General features: G+C 43.4%; 1 protein-coding gene across 4 annotated transcripts in view; it reads right to left on the bottom strand.

Moving 5' to 3' along the window:
• NCOA2 (nuclear receptor coactivator 2) overlaps positions 1-16,087 on the bottom strand; it is a 213,215-nt gene that overhangs the window by 41,626 nt on the left and 155,502 nt on the right. For all 4 annotated transcript variants that reach the window (XM_075583705.1, XM_075583726.1, XM_075583711.1 and 1 more), the window contains 7 exons: positions 15,161-15,264; positions 9,747-9,924; positions 8,115-8,303; positions 7,266-7,367; positions 5,123-5,263; positions 4,843-4,990; positions 1,313-2,570 (listed from right to left, as the gene is read on the bottom strand). In XM_075583705.1, the coding sequence (XP_075439820.1) occupies positions 1,313-2,570; positions 4,843-4,990; positions 5,123-5,263; positions 7,266-7,367; positions 8,115-8,303; positions 9,747-9,924; positions 15,161-15,264 (2,120 nt within the window). The remainder of the gene's footprint in view (positions 1-1,312; positions 2,571-4,842; positions 4,991-5,122; positions 5,264-7,265; positions 7,368-8,114; positions 8,304-9,746; positions 9,925-15,160; positions 15,265-16,087) is intronic.

Below are 16,087 nucleotides of genomic sequence, written 5' to 3'. Positions count from 1 at the left end.
GGAGAAAAAAAGGACATTGTTTGCATGCAGTGATACTGTACTTGCTACTGGACCAAAATGAAAGTTATAAATAAGCCTGTTTATACATGAGCTAGGGGAAAAAATAACTAAACTACTGTACACTGTTAATTGAAAATAAATGCATCTATATTTATGGTGATTCAGCATGTAGTAATTATTTCCACATTAGTGGATACCTTACTTGTGTGGCCGGATGCTTCCAAAATTTCCCAGATAGGCAGAAAAAAAGAAATGAAGTCTAACATAAAAAGTGTTCTGTTACTGGTAAGTATGTCGCCTATAAAAAGGGGGCTCGTGATCCAGACACCAAGCCCTATATACGAGGACACGTGGCTCCAAGATCCAACTTAGGCCAGGTCCCCCCGCTGGCTACTGCAGCGCCCGCTGTGGCGAACGCTGCAGGGACAAAAACCGCCCCACAATGGGGCCGGCCCGCTGCAAGGAAAGAAACGCCTGCTCAAGAAAATTGACATCAGGAGTCGCAACGGAGCGTTAGGGCACACCACCGGCTGTTCAGCCAATGAGGGAGAACCTGCTGGGTGACGTCATGGCTGCGCCCCCGTCACTCCCCCCCTGCAGACTAGGGGACTCGGCTGCACGCGCCGCCTGCCTCGCAGACGTGCGTGCAGCGCAGGCACTAGGGTCGTAGCCGTACACTGCTCAACATCGCAGACCACAAGCTCTGTATAAAAGAGATTCCTGATTTCCAAGTCTATCTACCAAAATGCCCCAATTCTTCTAAGGAGATAACATCTTTACTGCCAAGAGAGCAGTTTAAATAAACAAACAGGAATACAAACACTGAAACCACACAACAGAATACAATGTGCATTGTCACACTAGTACTGATGAAAGAAGAGCAAATAAAACCTCATACATGCAGTTTTGCAACATCTTAAAGTTGTAAAGTATCGCTGAAGCGAACCAGCTGGGAAACGTTTAACAAATGGAAAAACAGGACTGTGGAAACGGCAGCGCTGTGGGGGCACTTCAAGTTTTATTCCAGTTCTGCACTCACATTATAAAGAAAATAAGAGGTCTCTCTATTCCTGTTGGGTCTGTGGATCTTATTGACTCGCTGCAAAAGGAAAACCCAACTGTGATAGCGAATGGATTAATCCTCAAGGTCTATCCCCAGTCCTGAAAGTATGGGGGGGGGTTGGGGGGAGGATCGTTTCATTACAACGAGGAACCACTACAGTAGGTACACTCCCTCCAAATTTACCAAAGAAAAAAAAAAGTTAGGCAGAGAATACAACTTTGATGACTATTTTTGAGAAGTTATTCTTACCTGGTCACCAGACCCAAAGCTTTGCTCCTCCTTTTCAGTCTTTATAGCGGTTAGCTTTGTGCAGCTGGAAAGTTCTGTTTTGCTATCCAAGCGCTCCAGCTTGGGTGTAATGTCTGCTAAATGATCTTTAGTATCATCCTTATCTAACAAGTAGCGAAGTAGTGCATTTTCTTTCTTCTTGGGACTCACGGGTTCCTGCTTTATGGTGACCTCTGAGCCAGGACCTGTGCTATTGTCCAATTCTTTACCAGTGGCCTCTGCTGTAAGCTTGGCCAAGTCAACTGGGGAACTACTGTCTTGAAGGAGTCTGTGCAAAATTTTATGCTTCTCTTTGAGTGAGGTTCCGTGTGCTGAGGCAGACATACTATTGGCTGCAAAATTTCCCAAGGAGTCTTTGTTGTGAGCATCTCCTAAAGTGGTGGACAGCAGCGATGACTCCATCTGATCAGATTTGGTGGTGAGCAACTGCAACAGTTTTGTCTGGCCTTTGCTATCAAGCAATCTGTTCTGTCCATCCATTTTGTCAATACCAGATGCCATGTTTTCATTGCAGTCTTTCTGCTCGGCTGAATGGCATCTGGTTTCTGCTTGTCCAGTTGCACCTTCAGCCTGCTCCCCATACATCCCAAAGGATTCTTTAGAGTCCATGCTCCCCATCTTCCTAAGCTGAGGAGGGTTCATGTGTCCGGGTGAATGTTGTAAATTACCAACTTTTATATCAGGCGATGACAGCGGTGGGGCTAGAGGGACACCGTGGCCCTCACTGAGAGCCTGAAGTGCATTTAGGGAACTGTTGATATAACTATGGCTATTTCCTGTGCTACTGCACACACCAACTGGCGAATGCAAACTTCCTGCGGGGGAAAACTGACTGGGTGCAATACGAGGACTTCCTGCCACTCCCGGGCTCACGCGATGCCTTGGGGAAAGCATAGAGTTAGACTGGCACTGGCCCTGGCCCATGCCAGGACTGCCCTGTGACGGGCTATTCATTTTGAGTGCATAGTTATTACCCTGAGGAGTGGTTGCTTGCATGCTGGAGACGTGGTTCATCCCTCCTGAACCAACAAATCTGCCTGCTGGCAAGCCCATTTGATCCTTTGGGCCATTGATGGCATAATTCATATTGCTACTTATGGTCATATCCTGACCTGGGTTCCCACCGCACATTGCTTGATGGGCTGGAGAGCTGGGGTTTAATGTCTTTCCCATGGCTGGTCCAGCCATGTCCTGGTTCATTACACACAGATTATGTTCTCTACAATGTAAGAAAGAAAAAAAGTCAGTTCAAATGTTCAATACGTTTTGTGAGCGAGAGCACGCGCACACACACACACACACACACACACACACACACACACACACACACACACACACACACACACACACACACTTCCATCCCTCAAAACACAATGACCATCAATATTACCCAAATGAGTAAATCAATACACACAGAGGGAAAATAATAATTGAAGTAAAAGTAGCAATAGACATTATGTAGAACAGTGCTGGCAAGTCTGTGCTGGCATGTCTGCTGTCTGTGCTTTTAATGCCCTCCTCCTTCAAGGAGGCGAAGAGAGGTTAAGTAAGGAGAATTAGGGGCGACCTCACTGTTGAGTGTGAGGGATGAGCATACACACGAGGGTGCTGAAAACCACACCCGTGAGGGAAACTAGGAACAGAATGCATTGTATTTCATCATCCCACATTACCTATGTGAATGAATCTTCTGCCCAACTTAAAAGAATGTTCTATAAAATAAATCATGAATAGGATTCTATATAAAGAATGATATTATATATTGTGTACTTCTACAGTGTACGTATTCAACCGCCCCGAGGAAGAGTGCATGTGCCCTGGAAATGGTTAAGCAGGATGGAGTAGCAAGCCAGAGCATACGACAATGGGTGTATTTAGAGAAGTACAATGGCCATCAATACCAAGAGGGAAGAGTATTAATTTAAGAAAGGGTAGCACTAGGCAGAATGTAGAGCAGTGATGGTGCACCTATGCCAATATGTCACCTGTCCAATCTCTTTACTGTCCTCCTCCTTCCTCAAGAAGGCCAAGAGTGGGGCGTATTTGGGGTAATACTGCTGAGGAAGGGTGGGGGATAAGAGGGTGCTGACCGCATTGTACTTAATACCACGTATGTACCGAGCATTAAGAGCACAGAAGAAAAATGCAGGAGCAACCACCTCCCTAGCCCAGGTTAATATTCTGCGGCTAGTCAGCACTGACCTACAAGTATTAAATACAGTATAAGCTAAAAAACAGAACTTCTGGCCACACGTGTTCAGAGTTGAATATTCAGACAACTTGATCACATTCATCGTGTTTTACAGTGCATTTTTTAGGTAATATTTTCACGTTAAAAGTCTACAACGGACAGACTGGTCCTTATTTTAACTGCAGTACAGCAACTGTTTCCCCCACGAAGATCATTGATGTGACGACAGGTTTCAAATAAGATTTCTGCAATTACATCCTTCTGAGAAGCTCCAACTTTAGATTCAATGGGTGGAAAGCACAACTGCAAGTGAGCGCCTGTTTTCAAATGGAATAATTTAAGAACATTACATAGTAAACTTTCACTACCAGGCTCATCAAGACTTATAAAACCCACAAACACACACTTGGAAACATGGTCCCAATTGAACCTATTCGCTGTCACAGGGGCCTGCAGAGTATTGCACAAACACCTGCTTCAGCACAGGTGGCTCAATCAGTGGCTCAGTTGAAGACCAAGCCTCTGATTGAGCCACCTGTGCTGAAGCAGGGACTGCATTGAGCCACATGTGCTGAAGCAGGGATATCTTGAAAACCTGACCTATTGGGGGAGGGGGGGCGGCATGGGGGCTTGAGGACTGAAGTTGAGCACCGCTGGGTTAGATGACCAGCCTTGCTGAACCCCAACAGCTGCCTGAACCAAATCGGTTATCCATTATAGAGACCTGTAGACTGAGACCCTGTCACTGTGACATGAGACTACATCTAAGCACAGCTGTACAGAGCACTCATTTGGACAACGGCTGATTTATAAAAAAAATAAGATTGTTTCTGCAACATCTTGATTCAAATCCTGCATTTGTCACTTGTCCAGTTCCCTTTTCTAGCCCCTTACCCTGTCCTGCTTTGAGCCAGTTGATATTGCTTCTGTTCACATGAAACAGATTTGAATAATAATTGAGGAACACCAAGAATCAGAAACACGAACACCCCTGCAAATCGCTTCTCATTCCCTACAGCCCTCCAACACCAAACGTGTCAAGGGAGAGTTAAGAAGAGACACTGGGTTTAGGCACAAGAGTCAATTCAGACAAACCAGTTATTTAAGGGGGGGGAAGAGGTTTGAAGGAATGGAAATGTTTAGAGCTAGATCGCACTACATTTTGCACCCTATTTGATTTACATGGTATTGCCTGCAGGTCAGTTTATTAGCTGCCATTTGTAAACCACCCGACAGCAATTTCCATATATTGGGAACACGTTGTCAGAAGGAAACACACAAGCAAGCGAATGGGCTTTACCTCTGCAGCATATGCATGGATAACACAAGTTGAGGTTCGTTAGTAGTCTGTGAGCGGAGGAGCTTGCTCTTCGTTTGGGCTGCAACACTCGTGCCATCGGACAAGGAAAACCGGTACATAGGACTGAATGCATGTCCCTGCCTGAGAACTGGAAGTATAGGGAGGGGAGAGATACAGAACACATCAATGTGGGAACAGGTAAAAACACAACATGGTCAGCTTTCCAACGGAAAGAGAAAGCATTGGAATAAATAGTGCTCCTCGTGGGGTGCTGCGTTACCTTCTTGGTGATGCCTTTTGCTGTAAGACATATTTCCGTCATGCTGAGCGTGGAATCTCTGAATGCACCTCCGAACCAAATCCTCCCAGCCTGGTCTCATTAATGCCCTCATAGTACTTGTGTCCAGAGAAGTGATTTTGCCTGGAGTTACGCAGGTGAGACAAAAAAAAGAAAAGAAAGTGTAACTATCAAAGTGCATAGCAGCTTTAGATGGCAAAATGGAACAGCGCCAGGAACAGTGCATGAAAGGAAGAGGAAGCTAAAAATGGCACAATTGCAATTCTCTACCCAGAATCCCTGTCTGAAGCTTAACCACTGTATGACGTATCGCAATGGAGTGAATGAAGCATACTCCTCATGAATTTTGTCTCTTTTTAATAGTGGAGGGATTATTGTCAATATTTGACTGTACCTACCATTACCTAATTATGCTTTCTTTGTTATTTAAACTCACTCCCTTCTAGTTGTTTGCCGTTTCTTTCTGACCCCCATTATGCCAGCTTACACAACCTCTCTGTTGTAGGACAACCTGCATGTCACAGTTCTCTGCCTATTGCTTTGTGACACAAGAGAAGCAGTACGAGTAGTTTGTGACACAAGCATTGCTGTGGCTGTTAAGCAGAGTTCTGCACTAAACACTCAGTATGTAAATGTAAAACCCCCAGGAAGTCATTTTATCTTCCAACATTGAACTGAAGTGGGTACACTTCCTAAACGTAGCGTGGTTTTATATATGTTTCGTTGTAAGGTTTACGTTTTTTACACCCAGGAAAGAATTCTCATTGTACGGTTCTTTTGAACATAGTTGTGGTGTATGCGTATTTAATTTATGCATTTAAATTGCATATTCACCAACTCAATACTCGCCACACATCTTGAGAGTCAAGTTTCTAAACCTGCAGGATCAGAATTTGCAACACACAAATGTGCAGCCTGTCCTCCGATAACAGGCGACACCCAGGAACCACCTACAGAGCAAGCTTTATGTGCCTATATAAAAGTATGAGCCAAGCAAATTTGTAGAGACTAATAGTCTCCGCATATAAAAAAAACTTAAGATGTTTCTAAGTAGTTCTACTCAAGAAATCAACCAACGTAGCAAAGCAAGTGGCAAAGCGGCTAGTCTCCCCATTGCTGCAAAAAGATTGTTCAACAAATACAATGCACTCTACCAGGGGTAGCAAACTCCAGTCCAAGAGCCACCAACAGGTTAGGTTTTCAGGATATCCCTGCTTCAGCACAGATGCTTCAATCAGTGGCTCAGTCGAAGACCTGTTTGTAGCCCTTGAGGACTGGAGTTGGCTACCCCTGCACTATACGCTCCAATCCCCCTTCAGCCGTGTAGGCATTAAGGCAGCAGAAACCTGTAATATATTGTAAAGCAAATATTATTTGCTGCTGCAGCATGTTACCAAGCTGCTCTTCGGCAGGATTCTTATTTGTTCATATGTATTTATTACATTGCAATATAGACTTGACAAAAGTTGACTTTTTAGATCTCCTTCCCTTTTTCTAATCAGGGGGGGGAAGGGGGAAGCTTGCCGCTTCCTCGTAAGAGAATTTATAGGGATGAAACATATGCAATAAAATGCTCACTTGGTGCAGGGAATAATTGTTATTTGCAAGTACACACTGCTGCATTGGCTGGGTGGCAGGCTTTGGAAAACCCTGACAGACGTCTAAGACCCTTTAATACAAATCTGCGGAGTAAGCACCAGTTGTGCTGAAATAAGACCGCGGTCTCCATAGCAAAAGTGAATATTCAGACTGGTTGACATATTGATTTTTTTTTTTTTTAATAATACACCCAATAATAAAGCTTTATATAAAATAAGAATGATTTTATTAACATCATGCTCGCAAGACCGTACAGGTCTAAAAATTGCTACCACTTTCTGTATGTGCTTCATTAAAAGTACAAGTGTCGTCTACCTTTTGAAAATGCACACGACAACACAACCAAGCACTCAGACATAGGACTGCACACCTCCAGCCAGCTACCACCGTCTGTGATAAGAATAAATCGTTGTGCTTTCACGCTGTGATAATCAGTGTTGTCCCAGGGCGAAGTGCTTCCTAATATGCCATGCACTCTCAGACACAAGGGAATGACAACACTGCTTCCATGATGGTGCATTCTTACCTTGCAGGTCCTGACGGGTGGTGAAGGTCTCGGATGAGGGGAGCGGAGGTCTCTCCTTCATTGGGACCCTTCTGGCCACACAAATCAAGCAAGACTGCAAATCTTCAAAAGAAACAAAAAAAAAAAAAAGTGTCCACATTGAAATCCAGCAGGTGCAATTCCATGCAATGGCCAAGCTACATTAACAGCCAGCAAAATGTGGCTACCGTTGGATATTAGACTGAGTACCATGTGTTACTGACGCCCTATATTTCACACTAAAAGTGTATTATTAGGAGGTTTTCATGGTAATGGGGTAGACGTTTCTTTCACATGTTCCATGCGTTGCAGATCCTTCTGAAACTGAAGGGGTTAAAGCGCTTGCATGCACAAAGTTAAAGCATCACATTATCACGCATTCCTACCCAATATAACTTCCGTGAATCACATGCATATTGCACCAAATGTGGAACCTGGCAGGCTCAGGAGAACCAGAAGGAAGTCATTATACTGGCAGCTAAACAGATGCATTAAACAGCCTCCCAGCAGATGTGTTGGGTTTCCAAAGCATGGTAAGTGTACGTATCAAATGGCGAGGCCCCCTCTGACGAAGTGGCACATGGACATTAAATACACCAGCAGTAGATAGCACATGGACGTTGTTGCATAGGGACAGCTTGTTTTATTATATGCTGTATTAAAAGGTTCAGTTTGACATCAATATATACTGTAGTGATCTAGCCAAGAGTTTTCCGCAAGTCAACCCAGCTGCTCGGATTTCTACCCATTAATGTGAAGCCTGCTTGCTGGATCACCTTTGCTTCGAAGGGAGTTCTCTGACAATAAAAGGAATGTCACTTAATACATTACCTTCACCTTCCTCTTTGATGGACTTTGGTTGGGATACAGCAAAGCACTGCATAGTTTCGTATTTCTGATGTGCTTCCTGGCCGTCATGACCTTCCTCTTCAGACTCCGTTATTGGCTTCACCAGCATACGGCAGTTAAAGGTATGGCTGTTACGTCTAGGAGCTTCCCCTGACCACGGTCCCCCATTGACTGCGCAGATGAAAGAATAAATGATTGCATATTGGGATACAAGCTATGTGTACACAAGGAAGAGACTTGTAGTACAATATATAGAGCTTTTGCATTTTTACAACTCCTCTATGAAAAACTCACGTTCGTGCATTAAAAGGTACAACAACCTGCGGCTCGACGACACACTTTCAGGATCAATACGGTTGCCAATATTTGGGTTATATCTCAGTAGGTAACTTACAGAAACAGACATGGAAAAGCCTATACCAGGGAAATATGTTCCATTTTGGCATTTCTGACTTAAGTAAGGGGTACACCAAAAACGGTCTAGGACGTTTGGCCGCGTCCAATCCGCCACCGCCGGGAACCTCGCCCCATGACACTTCGGCCCCGGTGCCATCTTTAATTGTCCGAGTTCTGCACTCCGAGTCCCGCATGCCCTCGTCAATGTCCCCTGCGGTCGCCACTCATTTAAAGATGGCGCGTCGGAGCGGCGACCTCAAGGGACTTTGGACGAGGGAGGGAGGGCGGGACACGGACATTTAAAAAGGTAGTGGTGGGGTCAGAGTGCGCGCGGACAAAAAAAGTCAAGGGGCAAAGTTCCTGGCGGAGGTTTGGTCGCGGCCGAAAGTCCAATTCCGTAGTGAAAATGCACTGTAAGTGCACTGTACTGGCCCAGAGCCATTCAACGACAAGAGCAGCGGAACCAAGAAGACCATCTTTGTAACTACATCCAGTGCATGCTGCAAGCTCTTATTCCTATAACGTGGTAAGAAGGTGTGACATATCGGCCCAGCAATTCTACCTTTTGTCATGATTATTATTTTGGGGACTCGTCACTGACCTGGTAAGTTCATGCACTACTTTTATGCAATATAAATTCTTATTTAAAGCAGCTTTATTTAGTGGTTTTCTATATAGAAATAGTTTTAATGTGAAAATTGATGACCGCCCGTTCTTTCCCCTGTAGATACTGTGCCCTTAGAGCAGCCCTCCAAGTCACATTTCTTTCATTGTCGTAGTTCTAGGATTAAAACAAGGGATCTGAACTACATTAACTTCCGCTCCGAGGACGCCCTGCTCCCCGAGACACCACCTACAGAGGCAAGTATCTCCATGTTTAAATGCAAGTATTTAAACGCACGCGGGCCAATAGGAAGCCGCAAGGTACTGCGTCGCAGCTTCCTATTGGCCCGCAAGACGCCGGACATTTAAAGCAGCCATTATGTTAGCCCCGACAAGCCCTGAAGCAGCTACCTGCAGAGATACTGGCGCCCCTACAGAGGCAAGTATGTCAGGGAGCTCAAATGAATGTAGTTCAGCTCCGGAGACCCCCTGCTTCAATCCTGTAACAAAGCATGAAATGGAGCCTGGAATGCTGCTTTTACCACATTGTTTCTATATAGACCGGTAGATGCACAGGAATAAAGTAAAACCAGTAGAAATATAGGGAAGCATTACCTAAAGACTTTGGCAGCAGGTTTCTGATGAACTCGCTGTGGTCCCCGACATGCAGAATGCTGTATACACTTGTGTTCATTAGCTCCTCCTGGTTGTACCTTAGGTACTGGGTGACATTCTCCGAGACAAAAACCACATTCCCTTCACGGTTCACCACAAAGAAGAACCCATCCAGAGCCTAAAAGAAAAGAGAACGAGATTAAGTCCGAGCGGTCTAGTAGCTGAACACACGAGATCTTCACCTACAGGCTAAGAACGTGACCTTCCTGAAGGCAGAACACTAAACAGGAGCGCTGCTGGAAACTGATCCCAACTATTTATTCACAGGAAGAGAGATGTGATGATAGATAGATAGATAGATAGATCTTGTGAGCCTTCGATTTGTGAAAGCAGTGACATTTTCCCCCCCAAAGGTAACCGAACAAGTGGTGTTTAAGAAACGAGGAAAACCTTGGAATAATTTTTTTTTGCATTGAAATGGTAGTGGATGCTCATACCAGGACCACAGTGAAAGTTGTAAATACATATATCCTTGAGACATGTATAAAGGGAACAAATGTTTGGGAAGTATCAAGGCATGGAGGGTGTGATACTTGACTCGATAAGCCTAATCAAATATATTTGCCGTCAAATATATATTACTAGTGCATATGTGTAAAGCAGTGGTTTATAGCCTTTTTTGCTTAAAGAACCCTATAATTATATTGTGAAATTCTGAGGAACCCCAACCCTCTCTAATAGCGAGTCTGAGATCAGATGCATTGTAAGGATCCCCAACCCTCTCTAATAGTGTGTCTGATATCAGATGCATTGTAAATTGTTTGATATTTGGAACAATTTTCAGATGACCTGAAAATTGAAGGGAAATCATGTAGGGATGCCCAAGGAACACAAGGGGTCCTCGGAATAGCCATTGAAACACTGGAGAGGACAACATCAAAGGTAGCATCAATATCTGTTCAAAGCAGCCACCCGCGCATTTTATTACTATGAGAGATCTCTTCTTGCACTTTCAAACACCGTTTTATTTATTTATTTATTTTTTAAATCCACTACTCCATTCAAAAGACTTACACGTTTGAAAGATCGAGTGTCCGGGAGGTCAAAAAAAGAGCTGTTTCAGAGCCCAGTGAAAACCAAGGTCACCACGGTACAATACATTGTCACCATCAAAAAATCATCAAGAATGAAAAAATAAAATACACGGCAAAATACCATACAATCATTATACGAGTTAATCTCATATCAGTTTCTAGGGGATTGCTGTGTTAAAGGTCCAGTCAATGGTAATTTAAAAAAAACATTTTTTTTTAACTATATAAAAAAAATTTTTACTACAGTATTTGTTTTGTTAATGGAGCCATTTAATAGAGCTCCTTGTGTTTAATGTGATATTCCGTTTGGATCTCTGGATTGCAACCTCAAAAGTCAAACACATAATTTGACCGAAATTAACATGGCTGCCAGTTCCACCCTAGGAGTCAATGGGATGAAGCGCGAGTGAGAAATGTTTATTTTAACATTTTGGACGATGATAGAAAAAAAAAAAAAAAGGGGAAAAAGAAGAACAGGATGTTGTATACTTTTTAAGAGCATTTCAATGTTATGCGCTTGGCTTTTTTTTTTTATTGGACTTGCTACATGGTACTAGAACGCTGATAAAAGTATTTTTTGTATATGATAAAAGTAACATCTCATCTGCAAACCATTAGCATTTCTTTTAGCCTCCTTAAGGCAACTCTGATAATTATATGAAAATGTATGCGATCATTGCGTATTGTATTTTTTTGATGGCCGTATTATACTTATTGTAGCTATAGTAAAAAAAAAAAATCAAAAAATATATTATTAAAAAGGTTAAAAAATAAATTAAAATAAAGTGCCCATTTTGAATATTCTGAAGATTGGAAGAAATACTAAAAATCAAGCCTACTGTATCGTGAAATGACTTTACATGACAATCAATAATAAGCTTCCACGCCCAATGTAATATATAAAATGTTTGCCAAGATGCACGAGTGGGTTTAATTTCATGATTCATCTATTTATTTATCTACACTGTCTTGAACATATACAGCGCGCAGAGATTCGATGATATGCAGAATAAATGACAGCCCACACAGTAAGAAAACAGAGAGCTGTAGTAGAACATGCCAGGGTTCTGAGCAGGAATGTAGCATCAAGACATGACATTCTTTAATGGAACAACATGATGGGCCTGTGTTTCAGGTTATACATTGGCAAATCTGCAGATGACCTTCAGATGCTGATGTGGTATTGGACCACCAATAAATAAATAATAAATCAGCGCCAGTCTTAGGCTTTGCAGGGCGGCACGCTGGTAGCACCCCACCTCCCCCCCATAAAAAAATAAATAAAATAGTTAAGGCACTCACCTTGCCCTCCTCCTGCGGCATCATGACATATTACATCACATTGCCATGGGAACGCATCGTCATATGGCGCTGCTGTGTAATTTCATGTTGGTCCCCATGGCAACGCGATGCTACAGGAGACGACCCGCTCTTGGAGATAAGAACCCTCTCACCGAGCGCACACACACTTACCTATCTCTGTCGGTCCCGGAGCCCCGCACTAACCCCTGGTGTCAGCACTGGGATCGTTCCGAGCGGAGGGGGGAAGCTGGAGGGTGGACCCCCACACTCCCTCCTCCAGCTCCCACCTCTGGTTGGGTGGAAGTTGAATCCCGGCGCCGACGAGAGAGCGCGGGGCCCGCGAAGGTGCGGGACCCAAGGCGGCCACCATGCCCTAAGGTCGGCCCTTACATCTATGAACAAATGGTGAATAATACTGCGGGTTACTTTGAATAGTTTGTGGAGTGGTTAAAGTATGTTTGTTGTTCATGCACTGCTGCTTCCTTTAAACATAACAAATTAACAAAAAAATTGAAGTATTACAATTTTCCACGAGTAATGCATAAAACATACTGTACTTTAGGAAACATACTATTTATGGGGTTTGTTTCTGAAATTTATTTTTTTGCTTAATAAAAAATAATAATTAAAAAAAAATCATCAGTATTTTGCCATTTTTGGACACCAGTATTTTAGACAGACTGCCACAAAGTGCAAAGGTATCTAATAATCCAGGAGTGGGCAACACCAGTCCTCAAGGGCCAGAATATCGATGTTTCAGCACAGGTGGCTGTACTAATCTAAATGTTAGCTCTGCCACTGCCAACATGACATTACAAACATGCTTCAAGGTGCAGGGGCAAGGATTACTGAGCACCACAAATTGTTCTTCTATAGGTATCTTGGAAACCCTGCTGACTACCGAGTTGGCGGCACCGCCAGCCAGAACGGAACAAGCTGCCCCAACAAAAGAGCAGCAGCTAAACGGATTATGTAGAAAGGTACGCATGCTTATAACTTTATTCTCATTTTACTAGGCCAGGAAACTGGGGGAAAAGGGTCCCCCGTGCCCCCCCTTTCCTGGGCAAACACAAACCATATCGACACAAGCCAAGCGGCGTTATTATGAAAGAGAAGGTAAAACAGCGTGAATCTCTGCTCACTCATCCGGTTGTTTATCTCCTCTTGAAAAATTGCAGCTCATTCCCGGTTGCATAGCAACTGCTAAACACTTATGTTATGACATGCACAAATGTGCAGACATTTCAGGGAACAATTAACCAAGCAGATGCTTCCTTATTGCAGTGCTTATATGTAACAAGATTAGGTACATAAAAGCAGGGTGGTTCAAGACTTACCAATACAGAGGGAGACCAAATGGTCTATGTAGCCCAGTGTATAGATGTAGCTGCAGTGGGATATTCAGGGAAAGACCACAGTTCTTATAGAATTCCAGCTAGGAGTATTATACTCCACTTCCCCATATCCGAGGCTTCGGAGAGCGGCTACGATTATGACCAATACTGGAGGTAATTTAATCAGAGGCTGCGACCTGGTTACAGTCCGTCACCATAACAACACCTGGTTAACGGCGCTTGTTTGTCACCTCCATAAAATTATACTTCATGCATTTTCTTCAAGTACAAAACAATCGGACCAATTGCTCACCGTAAATAAGACTATTTAAAAGAAAAAAATGAAGACTACAAAACTGCAAGTATTCTTAGAAACCGGCTGCATACAACTCTGAAAATGGTTCAAACATACCACACTTTCTCTGCACTCGATGTGCTGCGAAGGGATAGAAAAAGGGGGATACAGGCCAACAGAGACTGCGGCCAACCGTGGAAAAGAAAGAATTCTTGATATTCCATCTCTATAAACAGTAGAAAGCTGGGTATGCTTGTTTCTACTTACAACTAATTGTGTATTGAAAATGCAATGCTTGTGGCCAAATATAATGTTCGCCTTGAGGGCTTGGGAGCCCCTCTGCGGAATTCCTTGTTACAGCAGTTTCTTACACTACCTTGATAGCCTGGACAGGTGGTCAATGGCATGCCCGACAGCTACTGGATCCAAAGTGGGCGTCATTATTTTTAGCAGCAGCCTCTTGTTGCTTTGTGCTTAATGGTTTTGCTTTATATGAGTATGAAGTAGGAGAATATTCCTGAAGAATCAGACAAACACTCTCTCGATCCAGTGAAGGAGGGAATAGAGCTTAGCTGACCATACATATTCCAATCACCACATGAAAATAAAGAGTACCTAAGAGCTTAAGGTGGTTATAGGCGGTCCCAGGTTAGCTTGAACCAATGATCTAATTACACCATAAGAAATAGCAGTAGGGTTTACATTGGAAATCTAGGGGTTTTCAATACCATAAACAGGAAATGGATAGTCCCGGAGTTTCATGGAAGCTCTAAATTACCTGCCAAGACAAGGTGCAGTTTCGAAGGAAACAGTAACTTTGACAGAATCCCATTTCCTCCCTGTGCCCTACACACTAACTTAATCACAAGATCTGGAGCCGTGATTCCCAACAGGGTGTTCGGGAGTCCTCACATGTGCGCCAAAAAAATCCTGCAATGGCAGATCCCAGGCACTAAAGTGGGTTCCCGAGACTGGTTGGGAGTGCGCACATAAACGAAGGCCCAAAACTACACCTTAGCGCAATTGGTATAGCTGTCAATTACAGCAGGAGCTTGCAGCAAGGAATTCTGGGACGTGACTTTGGAAACTCCGGTAGTTATTGACAGTTATGCCACCTACACTGTTTGTACACACAGAGGTGCAGTTCGAGTTCCTCCGCAAGCTCAGTACACTGCACTCAAACAGTTTTGTTAGTAATATTCTGATGAGTATGCAAGGAGTATGATTCATTAGGGGTTCGCAGAATAAATATTTTATAACAGGGGGTGCAGAATAGAAAAAAAGGTTGGGAACAACTGATCCTGAAGATCATTTTCCCTTGCTGTTTTCTCAGCCCTGTGTAAACTGAAAGCACTACTGTACATAGCAATTATTTATTTTGAGGTTTACCTCAAGCATCATTGGTCCGAGCGCATCCTTGTCTATGACGCTTTGGCCTGTTGAGGAAACATCGGCCTTTTGAACTTCATCTTCGTTTGCAGCTGCTGCTTTTTCTGCAAAAGAAAGGAGAGTCATGGTAAGGGATCGCATGAATCAACTGGCAATATTATGTGGACTTGCATGTTCTTTAACTTGAGCTTTTGAGTCTTGTGAGCAGATGCACAAAGAAAAGCACGTAACTTGAAAATGCTGAATTAATAATTTTGGTGACAATGAGTAGCATTACCCAATTAAATGCTCCCTGTATTTTTCACAGAGAAATGTGTCAGTCCCATCCCAGTTCGAGAGGTGGCTACAAACCCAGCTCTTTCTATGTTGAAATGTTAATGTGCCGCAGGGGAATGAATGGGCTTCAGTACCACATCTTCCCTTGGAAGGGCACAAACCACTGCTTGTAGTGAGGTTGTGATGTGTGCAGTCATTTTTAGAAAAACTGGGAAAATGTTCAGAGTTACCGCAACTAATTAGCATTCTTGAAATTCAGAGGTAACTGGGAATGTTATTTAAAAAAAAAAAAAAAAAAAAAAAAAAAGTCTGCATCCTCAAACCAATGCACCGAGTCATTTCTGCACCAAAAGCAATAACAGGGGGGCTCAACTCTAGTCCACAAGAACCCCACAACAGGTCAGGTTTTAAGGATATCCCAGCTTCAGCATAGGTGGCTCAATCAGTGGTTCAGTCTTCAACTGAAGCTGGGTTGTCCTTTAAACCTGACCTGTTCGGGGACGTTTTGAGGACTGCAGTTGACCAGCATCTGCGGGGACTGATAGTTCAGAGAGCATTAACTCATTCAATACCAGGACAACAGGTTAATAAACTGTTCTGCAGCAAAGCACAGAAAAGCGTGATTTATCATTGGAGGTTGACACCCAAGAG

Source organism: Ascaphus truei, chromosome 2 (assembly GCF_040206685.1).
Source record: "Ascaphus truei isolate aAscTru1 chromosome 2, aAscTru1.hap1, whole genome shotgun sequence".
Classification (NCBI taxonomy): Eukaryota; Metazoa; Chordata; class Amphibia; order Anura; family Ascaphidae; genus Ascaphus; species Ascaphus truei.
The sequence above is the reverse complement of the archived record's forward strand: the minus strand, read 5'-3'. Positions and strand labels throughout refer to the sequence as shown.